Source organism: Xiphophorus couchianus, chromosome 22, assembly GCF_001444195.1.
Source record: "Xiphophorus couchianus chromosome 22, X_couchianus-1.0, whole genome shotgun sequence".
NCBI classification, from domain to species: Eukaryota; Metazoa; Chordata; class Actinopteri; order Cyprinodontiformes; family Poeciliidae; genus Xiphophorus; species Xiphophorus couchianus.
In genome coordinates this window covers 10,687,168-10,698,196 of record NC_040249.1, presented here as the reverse complement: position 1 = coordinate 10,698,196, position 11,029 = coordinate 10,687,168, and the positions used below count along the sequence as shown (strand labels likewise).

The following is an 11,029-nucleotide window of genomic DNA, read 5'->3' as shown; positions in this document are numbered from 1 at the left end:
TTAGTTACTACATTCCTTTGACTTTGGTATGACCAGCCTCCTGTCTCATTTCTTCCTACTGATGTTTTTGACATTCATTTATTATTCATCATATTGTGAATTGAATTTTTGATTTGCACCTTAGTTAAATATATTTGCATAGTTTATATATATATATATATATATAACTGACATAAGAGGCTTTATTAAATGAATAATTAAAATGAAACTAACGGTTTATACTCAATATTTTAATCAAGCTCAAGTGGATACAAACAACTACAATGAGAATAGTCTAGCTTACCCAAGGTAACCTAATAAATGAGTCTTTAAAAAACTTTAAAATAACGCAATGATTTAAGTTCAGATCTTTGTTTTAAGCTTACTTGAAATTTTAGAATAATGGGTGTTATAAACAATATACAATTTATCTTCCCATTTAACTTATTTGCCCACTAGGTAAGGTCATGGAGAAATCACGGACAATTCAACGTAGTACGAAAGTGCTTAACGAATATTTAAGCTGGGTGTGTACAGTAAATATGTTTATAATGCGTGTTTTACATCAGGCACTACCACTACACGCCCTCCCTCGTCATTTTGTGCAGGCAATAATCCGGGCTGCCGCTGGTCCTTCTTCCTCTTTTACGTCCCTGAGCGAGGCCGGCGTCAAAATGGTGAGTGTCGGGGAAAAAATACATCTAAAATCCGTTCAATATCGAGGCCATCCGTACACCAACACACTCGTACCACATATTAACTGATACGTTGTTTTTCCTTTTTTTGATCCTGGCAATATTAATCAACAATAAGAAATTTTGACTAAGTTATACAGTACATTTCACAATTTAGCCTAACTGATGCCTGTCCGCCAAATACACACGCCCGTTTTCCCTGCTTTAAATGAGTTTCAGTCATTTACATTTCTTTGTTCGCATTTATGATCAGAAATAGTCAACTTACATTTTCGTAATTTGTGCCGTTTTTAACTGGTAAAATACAAATGTTAGCCTAATGTCGCTAACGTTAGCATGCATTCCCTAAATATGCTAATAACGCGGCCCATGTGTGAGAAGACAGTAAAATGCTCACAGCTGCCACAACCGGGTACTAGAAACATAGAAATAAAGCAAATTTAGGTTAAAACATCTTTAGATCTTCACCTTTTATTCTTAGCTTAGAAACGGAGATAATCAGACATAAATGTCATTTTGTGACTTTTCAACTAAATGCCTGGAGGAGTTGCATGCTTAGCTATACATGTCCCATAGAAATATGAACAGTTTCAGTTGACTTGTTTGAAATAGCAGTCTGTTTACCTGACAGGTGAGGTAGGTTTTCACATGCATATAACATCTTACCAGTAGAGGTACTTGAGTTATTACAAACACTTTCCTCAGAAACGTGCATCAAAATATGTAAGCTGTTCCTCAACAGTAAACCTGTCAGCTAACACCTACAGCTTGTGTAGTTAATCTTTTTCCTCATTTACAGAACGACACAGTAACAGTCAGGACCCGCAAGTTTATGACGAACCGACTGCTTCAGAGGAAGCAGATGGTAAGTTTTCTCATGCTCTGCCACCATCTTTGTAGTTTGTCTTGTCAAGCAAAGATATTTACAAAGTGCTTTAATGTCTTCATAGGTTGTTGATGTCCTCCATCCTGGCAAGGCCACAGTCCCAAAGACTGAAATCAGGGAGAAGCTTGCCAAGATGTACAAGACCACCCCCGATGTTGTATTTGTCTTTGGCTTCAGGACTCAGTTCGGCGGTGGCAAGACAACAGGCTTTGCTATGGTCTACGACTCTTTAGACTATGCCAAGAAGAATGAGCCCAAACACAGACTTGCCAGGGTGAGTGTGGAACTTTTTTTTGTCTGTACCATTGAGGAAGCTGAAAAATAAAACTACTTTTTGGTGTTCGTCTTGCCCAACTTTTAATATATGGGTTATTGATGCTCCCCTGTTTATTGTTCAGCAGAATAATAATGCAATTCTGTGCATGCATGCAGTTTCATAGAAAGTTGTTTGCAGGTAGCAATAAAATGACCTTCTGGTGGGTCTCCTTCATGCTGTCTATGCTGGAAGGAGTACTTTTTTAAAAAAAACACATCATTAGCGTGTTTATTGATAAATGTATCAATTCTGATACATTTATTCTTACAGTTGTACTTTAGTAACTAATCAAGCTATGTGGAGTATTGTTTGTTGTGAGCACATTTTGCAGACCTTCAACTTGGATTTTGGTATTTTGGTGATGCACTGCTGTTTCATAGTCCTATGTGCCTCTCCTAGGATTGTATCCTGCAGTCAGTACTGCACTGAAGCAGTTTGAATCTTGTCCCAAAAGCCATTCTGGGTTTTATACTTCTGATCCATCTCCGGTTTGATCTGTAAGAACACAAGACCATTGTGGAACCAGTGAGATGTGATTTAAAGCAAAAAGCAGCTCAGTCTGAGCAGAGAGGGGCCTGTTGATGGCAAAACCTTCAGCAGACAATCATGTACTTATCAGTATGAATATATTTTTTACAAGATTCTGAAATTATTCTGATTTAGATTTTTGTCACCATAAATGGTCGTTAGTATTGGTCACATATTCAATTTCTTTCATTTCTATGTTTTAAAGTCACCAACCTGTATATTTTTTAAGTGTTTAGATCGTGCTAAATGTTCCTATTTATGGAAATATCACAGCTGCTTCTCATGTTTGCCTTTGCCCATTTCATACATTTTCAGGTTTTTGATCATTTAGTTTTCAATCGTATATCAAATCATTGTCGCTAGGGAGACGTTTCATTAATTGGCTTGCATTGATAAGCAGTGATTTAAAGTAATTATATATTAGAGATCGGTAGTTGGTGATTAATAAAACGGCAAATCTTTGGGTGTAATTTGTCCAAGGGCCTGCCGTGTTAAAGTAGATTCTTATTGACCTCTCATGATTTACTTGTCTGCACTTTGACAGCTGCCTATCTGCATGCTGATAATAAGGAGCTGCAATAGTAATAATGTTTTGTTTTTTCCCCTTAGCATGGTCTGTATGAGAAAAAGAAGACCTCAAGGAAACAGCGCAAGGAACGCAAGAACAGAATGAAGAAAGTACGAGGCATCAAGAAGGCCAGTGTTGGAGCTGCTGGCAAAAAGGTACAGTGATAGTGAAGCACATTTATGAAATCAAAATTATTATGCCGGTGAAAGTTTGTCAGAAGGAACATTTTTACAAACACAACTTGTAATCTTCTATGGCATTTCCTTGCACACCCTATTCTTTTTCCAACATCATTATTCTTGTGTTTTTCTCCTGCTTTTCCCCATTTTAATTTATTCCTCATCTTTCCAACTTTGTCTCATTGTCTTCGGAAACTGTAGAAGGTAAATGTAGTCCATAAGAGGATTAACTGCATTGTGTTGATCATCCTGGAATCCTAGACGGCAGCTAACTCCTGCCTCTGTACCCCGGCCTAACAGAGAAGCCATAACACTTTTCCTATTTGGATGTATTTTCTGCATCCAATGTTAAATGATCTAAGCCTTGGATTATTACTGAGCTGTCTGCCCCCTCCTCCTAGTACTAATCAGTAAAACTAATGTGGTAGAAGTTTATTTTTTGGAAAAGTGATGGTGGTAAAAGGAGATTCTCACTAGTTGACTTGTTTTTTACAGTATTACTAACCAGTTGCAGCCCCTGGTGTAGTTTTTGTAGTGTACATTCCCACCCGTCACCCTTGTAGCACCAGTCTGTGATCCAAGTGTTTTAACTCTAAACTCTGGATTTACAAAGCTTGCTTGGCTTTAGAGTATTGTCCATTGTAGTGCGCTGTTGTAGCTGCTTAAGTAGCAGTAAGAAACATATTCTAATATATTGTGTATATTGGCTTAGCCCTTGGATATGATGCAGGTCCATTCAGAAATCTTTTCTGTTCCATGTTTGAACTTTTTAACATGTCAATTTTATTTTTGTTCCACTTTTTGTTCTTCACTTTGCTTCCCATGGATTTCTTTTGCAGAAATGAAGTTTTGAGTTTTGCAGGTATCAAAGCAGAAAAGCATGGTGTGCCATTGTGTTGCACATCCTAAACTAATAGCCATGAGCTCTGCCATGCATGTCACTACTTTTCCCAGTAGCTTTCCTTCAGTGATTCTTCTTCTGTGTTTTAGACTTTCTCTGATATAATGGGATTATCTACTAGGCTTTCCTCTGTTTTCACTTAAAATTAAACACAAGTGCTTTTATTAGACCATGAAGTTGACTGAACCTAAGATTAAGAGCTGCATGTTGGTAGAAGGTTTTGTGGTGTGTGTTTGTGGGGCTGGGGCGTTTGAATCTAAAGATTGCTTGTGTGTGAAACATTTACGCTGAAATTTAAGGTCTAAAACCTGTGAAGAACGGTATTGTTTAATAATATAATTAGTTTTATTTTTGCAGTTTGTTACTCTAAACTCAAAATAATGAAAGTAGAAACCATGCTCTCATTCTTAGTTCAGTTTGCTGTGACGCTAATGCTGCTGCTTTTTCCCTGCAGTGAGCCCAGACGGCCAGCGGGTGTCTTCGTGCTCAAGATGGTCTTGTATATTGTCATCAAATAAAGTTTTGGGAAAAAAGGCACCTTGTGACTGTTCATTTATGTTGCCTGTTCACAGTTATGTGATTAAGTTCAGTGCACATCATGTTTTATATTTTTTATTTTTTAATGTAAAATAACAAAAAAAGTTACACCTGTTTCATGTTCAAAACTGGTTGTTCTGTGGTATCACTATATTACATTTCTTGAAATTCAGGAATAGCATTGTTGTAAAAACGTGTGTATATCACTTTAAGAAACTAAATTTATAAAATTGTTCTGACTTTCAAACCATTCCTGAACATGACAATTTCCCATTTCGGACGTCATAAAATATCCGTGCTTTAGGACAAACTGACTGCAGCCGAGCCTCATAACTGAGAGGGATGTGCGCTCAGGGTACAAAAGGTCACAGAGTGCTGGGAAAAGAAAGTAAAGAAGCTTTTATTATGACTGACTCCACAACTTGAAACCAGAATATTGCTGTTGGACAATTTCCTATCTGCAGCCACACTGGAGTGGCACAAGCAGAACATTTTTCAAGTCATTTTGGTTCTTTTTCTAGTACCTGATTGAAAGCTCTTTAAACTAAAAACTGTAGAATTATCAGAAAATATTAAGTTTTTATTACAGTGACTTATAAAAAAACATTGGCTGCAAACTAACGAGAAAATTGCAGTACATAAAAAGAAAAGTACTGACCAGTGTACTGAAATTTAATGTGCCTCAGTGTTTCTGTTTAAGCCAATGTTTGACCTAGAAGTTAAAACATTAATGTTTTTATTTAAGATGGCACACTGTTCCTAATCTGGAATAATTTAAGATGACAGACAGTCCAAAATTAATTTGCTGAGTTAAAGTCTCCATTAACAACTTTTCAAATCATTTTACTAAATTACCTCAGAAGACTGTAAACATGTTTAAAAATATGTTATTCAAAAGACAGCCGTACAAAACTATTTGATATTACTTTTTCTGCATTTTTACAATGACACCACTCCATTTGCTTCTGATCTAAAACTTTCAGCGCTCGAATAGTCAAGGACATCACAGGCTTATTTTGGTGGTTGTAATATCAGAAACAACCACATGAGGGCTCCCTACACTGAAAGCTTTGAATTAACTCAGACTTTGGACAGGAAAAATTCAGTATATGGCCGAACAAATCAAGTAATCCACTTAAATGTTCTGAAGCTTGTGCTGAATATTAAGCTACAGCCAGGTCTGACAGAGTCTAGACTTGATTTTTTTTTTTTTAATTTATGAATTAACAACATGGGAAGCACAATACATATTCCTTTGCGCAAAGTGACCTTTCAAATAATTTGCATCGAAATAACCTGAGACTGTAAATAGAGTGATTAAAATGCCAGGAAATTGTTTGTCCTAGGGGTAGCCCCTACTCCACACCTGTCACTGTGTGACGCCCATTCTTTGTTTTCAGAACGAGTGCGCTGTTTGGAGAGCTTAAGTGTATGGATTAGAAACAAATCTTCATATTCAACAAGAAATAATATTTTTTTGAAGTGTACAATCCTCTATTTTTGATATTTTAACACTATCTTTTACCTTGTATTGTGACATATTTCCATATCTTTTAATGGCTTTGAATGTTTCAATGTAGGCCAGACATCTCTCCTCTTTGCTTACATCACCAGGACGAAAAGGGAAACAGTTGCTTAAAGGCACGTCCATTGACACATTTTGAGTTGGGGGTGGAGGGTGCGGAGTGTCTTTCCCAGTTTGGAGGTCTATATATAGACTCCCAGCATCCCCTGTGGATATTATTCTATTAGAGGCAATAGGCAAAGATTAAACACTGAAGGTTAATCAGAATAGTTACTGTGATTGTCCTATAAACTACACCAACATTATTCAGACCCATTGAACTTCTTCCCATTTAGTCAGTATGTCTAAATTGGATTGGGCTCTATTTTAGGGCTTTAGGGTCATCCTGCTGGAAACCGTCAGTGTCAATCTTTGCAACCTCCATGTTGACTTCTGTCCAGAATTCTCCTGTATTAAGCTCCATCCATATTCTCATTAATTCCCATTAAAGGCCAACTTCCTTCCTGTGAGGGAAAAAAGCATCCTAGAACCATAATGTGGCCACCACTACGTTTCACCATTTTACCATTGGGTGTTGTGTTCAGGATGATAAGCTTTGCGGATTTTCAGCCACACATGTGTTTTAAATGTAGGCCAAAAAGTTCTGTTTTGGTGTCACATGACAAGAGTTCCTTCCACATGCTTTCTGTAAACAAGGTTTGTGGGAAAACTACAAGTGTGACTTCTTTTGACTTCCTTTCAATAATGGATCTCTTTTTCATACTCATCAGACATTTTGGGGTGCACAGCTAATAGATGTGCTATTGAAACATTTTCCCACTTGAGTTGTTTTTCCAGTTACCATGGGGCACTTGGGCCGGTATGCTAATTAGCTGACGTCTAAAGTCAGGTTTATGTTATGTAAAGACATCAAATTTAAAGGAGGCTGAATAGAAATTGTAAAAGAAATGTAAAATCAAGGTTGTGGTTGTAACTTGTAAAACGGTGGAAAAACTTCAAGGCGTGTGAATACAGGCCAAACTATGGGAAATGAGTTCAAAACAGAGCAAAAATTAACCAAAGCAAGACACGCAAAATCCAAAGCCACTCTGACTTAGAGCACACCCTTCACTGTTACAGTTCCCCAGTAGCACGAAGCATGAGAACTGGAGGGTCGACTGGTACCAATGGTGTGGATGTGAAGCCACTCATAGGGACAAACAACTAAAAAGGCTGCAGCTCAGTGGCGCTTTGCTGGCTGTGAGGCTGCGGAGGTTTGACATAAGTGGAGCTTTCAACCCGGGGACTGGTAACAGATGGTGGAGGGAAATTAAGCTTGTCTCTCCACAGCCCCATTGGTCCGTCCCAAGAGTCCCTGCCTCTCTGTCTTTGTCTCTGCTCCTTGTAACAGCCCCTGTTTCCCGGCATCCCTCTCTAATTTTTTTTTCTTCTTAATTTGGTTGCTCCTCTTCTGTCTGCCTTCCTTTGTCTCAGTACCGGAGAAGTAAAATTAGTTTAATTTCACATTATTCCAGGAACGGAGGATGTCATAAGCTGGAAATTTTATACACCTAACTCAATAAAAAACGATTTTAGCGAGTCTAAAAAGAAAAAGTTTGACAAGGAGCGATGAGAGAAGGCGTTGATGAATGAGATGTTTAGCTCCAAACCAACTGTGACGCAGGATACTTATTTGGTAGATGCCGCCTCAGAAATGAGCGAACCACAGAAGAGACGCCTAAATTCAAAAGAGCAGACGCCTGTGCTCTCCTACAGGTCAGGAAGGGGTGTGTAATGAGGACATTCTTCTGTCTTCTGCATGTACAACAAAGGTGTGTGTTCATGCTGGTGTATGCTGAATGCTTATGAAGACCATATGTTTATACTCTCACTACAGGTGCCATTTTAATGACCTGTCTCCCTCCAGGTAGTGTGTTGGTTGACCACAATGAACAGAATATCAAATAAGCAACTATCGATGTATTTTTTTTGTAACTCATCTCCTCCTTTAAATCACATTAGATTATCTGTGTTTAGAGCAAACAATTTTATTATATATATATATATATTTTTTTTTTTTTTTGCAGAGGGGCAACTTGCTGCTGCAGAGCGTGGCTAGGCATTCGAGGATGTGCTGCATCTTAATGAGGTATGTCTCCCTTGTTGGCCTCAGCAGGGGAATCATCACAGCTCATTTTGCAGTCCTGCAGTGTCCTATCAGCTTTGGCAGCCTGCTCCAAGTTCACTCCATCTGCCAGTTGCTAGGTGCTGATATATAAAATGATCTGTGCCTCTGTAGCCCCTGAGCACCAGGGAAGTGATTTGCTTTTGAGGACAAACTGTGTTTCGTGAATCCTAATTATCCTCTTTGCATCACCAGCCTGACATGGTTTTGTCATTTATCCCGCTCTGGAAGCGGTGGAAGGAAGGAATTTATTTTTATTTTTTCATGCGGAGACTGCAGCAAATCACATCTGCCCAAACAAAACCCAGCTCCCATGATTATACTGTATACAAGCCAAATTGCTGTGTTGGTGTTTTTTCCATGACTGCATTTTTACAGGCTCACATATGAGAGAAGCATGATATCTGACAGTTGTGTCCCACTTCTCAGTCTCAATCATGTGTGTGGTATTCGGAAGCATCGCTGCCGCCCGCTAACATTCCGTCTGAGGCTCAAATGACCCAGGACTGGCACAAAATGCATCCTCCCCTCTGCTACTGCTAAAACTGGCTGGTTAGGAGTATGATATGCATAAAAACAGGAACAAGAAGTTGGGGACAGCAGTGGATGTCGTGGTGGAGAGGAGAAAAAAAATATGAAAAGGTTTAGACAGAAGGAGAGCTAAAGGAGAGAGGCAAAATCAGGGGAGAGCTGTAATGGGAAAGGGCAGCAGATGAGAGTGACAGTATGATGGAATGCTCTGTGTGATGGTTGTGCTCTCTGGGCCGGGAGAGGTGTGTGTGTGCGTGTGTACACTCGTGAGCGCCGTTATCGAGGACTTGTGTGGGCATGTGTGTGTCCTTGGGCTGTAGAGGAAGGGCACTTCATATAAGCTTAAAAATATAGGTTACAGTATCTCCTAAAATGATGCAAGCCCCACTGCAGATTGGGTTTACGTATATGCAAAATTCAGAATTATTCGTGTGCAGATCAGGTGTGGTCAAAAACGTTCAACTGATTGAAAAAGATCTGCGTGGGCTTGCTGTGGTGGCGTAGGGGATAGCACGACCCACGTTTGGAGGCCTGGAGTCCTTGACGCGGCCGTCGTGGGTTCGATTCCCGGACCCGGCAACATTTGCCACATGTCCTCTCCTCTTTCCTGTCAGCCTACTTTCATATAAGGGACACTAGAACCCACAAAAAGACCCCCTGGAGGGGAGGGGGGAAAAATCTGCATAAAACTTTAAAGTTTAAACTTCCACAATCACACACATACTTAGTACTGAAGAGCGTTATGCCTTTTGACCAAAGGCCACAAGAAGGAAGTATTTGTTTAAGGATTCCATGTCTTCAGTGAAGCATGGTGGTGGCTTAGTGATACTCTGGTGTTGTTCTACTTCCTCTGGCTCTGGGAACCTTCAGTGGGAGAGATAGAATCATTCAAGCATCAGGAACCCCAGGGCGGAAGCTGTGTGTTTGAGAGGAAGCTGTGCTTGGACCTTGAAGCAACAAAACTTGGTTTCAGAGGACACCTTGGAAGATACTAAAATGACCATCTTAGTTGCTTGACTTAAGTTCTATTTAAAATCCCTGATGGGATTTGAAAACTGTGGTTGTAGCATGAGGAGTGAGTTGATATTCTTCAGCACCACTGCCAGAAACTGCTGTCTGTTCTGAACCGCATTTGCTGCAGGGCATGACAGCAAAATGACTCAAAGTACTGAAGATGCTTGACATGAAGATTTAAAAAAATATTTAAACTGCAGCAGTCATTAAAGGTGTATTTTTGTGCCTGATTTGGAGAAGCAACTTAAATTAGCAATATATTTTGTGATGAGCTGTTTGGTTGTTTATTGCACAAATATTCCATTGTACCTCTGGCTGGTTAGGCTTTTAGAGACCCTCCTGGACCCTCACCCAACTTTCCCTCAACTCTGGCCAACTTCCCTGAGTTGCCTCTTGGTTACTCTGTGGTTGCGTAACTCTCTCCTTCCCCAGCCTGTAAGTTTAGGTAGATCACCATATCTTGGTAGGTTGTAGTTCTTCCATACCTTGGCCCTTTTCTTTTAAAGGATTGAACAAATTCCTGCTTAGGGAGTTGCATGACATAATTGCATTAGACCATGAAGTAAACATGCTTGGCAGGTACGTCATATCAACCAGTAAACTCTGCCATCCAATAATGGATCAGTCCGGGTGTCACATCTTCCAAACTTGCATACAAAGTGGCATTTACATTCCTCTGACCAAAATGTCATCAATGCTTACAGTACTCGTTGATTTTTATTTATGAATTAAATAAATGTGAAATGAAATCGATGCAGCTCATAATTTTTTCAAGAACATTAGGAGGGCATTGACAAACCCAAGGGTCCTTCAAAGAGAAGCCATTTCTTTCCTTTTTTAATCAACAAATGTATACTATAGGAAATGCATCACATTGCTTTTAAATGGCCAGCATTAATGGGGTAAAGTCTAAATGGTATTGTTTTAGAAACAGAAAGGTTTGATATAATCCATTGTGAAAAACCGTCAGATCGTATTAGAATTTGTTCTAAGGATGTAAAAAGGTTGTGTTTAACCTGCATAAAGCACTTGGCTGCCTGCACATTTGCACATTCCTCCACTCATTGGTATTCCTCTTCATAACATTCTCCTCATCAAGCAAGCCGAGTAGCTTCGATTAATGGCAACAGTGAGAGCAATCTCCTTGTGAGTCATTAAACAGGACTGGGATGAATAAAAAGGAAGATCTGCTCAGATTGCAATTTA

The 11,029-nt window shown here is 39.2% G+C and overlaps 1 protein-coding gene across 5 annotated transcripts; it reads left to right on the top strand.

Annotated features, from left to right (window-relative positions):
* Positions 1 to 552: 552 nt before the first annotated feature.
* rps24 (ribosomal protein S24) lies at positions 553 to 4,586 on the top strand. Of its 5 annotated transcripts, XM_028007854.1 has the most exons (7): positions 553 to 656; positions 1,474 to 1,539; positions 1,625 to 1,834; positions 3,014 to 3,127; positions 3,353 to 3,355; positions 3,991 to 4,013; positions 4,507 to 4,586. In XM_028007854.1, the coding sequence occupies exons 1-6, from the start codon at positions 654 to 656 to the stop codon at positions 3,994 to 3,996; spliced, it is 402 nt and encodes a 133-aa protein (XP_027863655.1). In that variant the 5' UTR covers positions 553 to 653; the 3' UTR covers positions 3,997 to 4,013; positions 4,507 to 4,586. The 5 variants fall into 5 exon arrangements, with proteins under 5 accessions (XP_027863655.1, XP_027863656.1, XP_027863654.1 ...); XM_028007855.1 differs by lacking the exon at positions 3,353 to 3,355; XM_028007853.1 differs by lacking the exon at positions 3,353 to 3,355 and having other exon boundaries at positions 3,985 to 4,013.
* Positions 4,587 to 11,029: the final 6,443 nt, after the last annotated feature.

What these genes read in the sequence shown, in the direction of transcription:
- rps24 (XM_028007852.1), top strand. An exon ending in TGCTTCAGAGGAAGCAGATG is followed by an intron (nt 1,540 to 1,624) that starts GTAAGTTTTCTC and finishes ATGTCTTCATAG; the next exon opens with GTTGTTGATGTCCTCCATCC. An exon ending in CCAAACACAGACTTGCCAGG is followed by an intron (nt 1,835 to 3,013) that starts GTGAGTGTGGAA and finishes TTTTCCCCTTAG; the next exon opens with CATGGTCTGTATGAGAAAAA.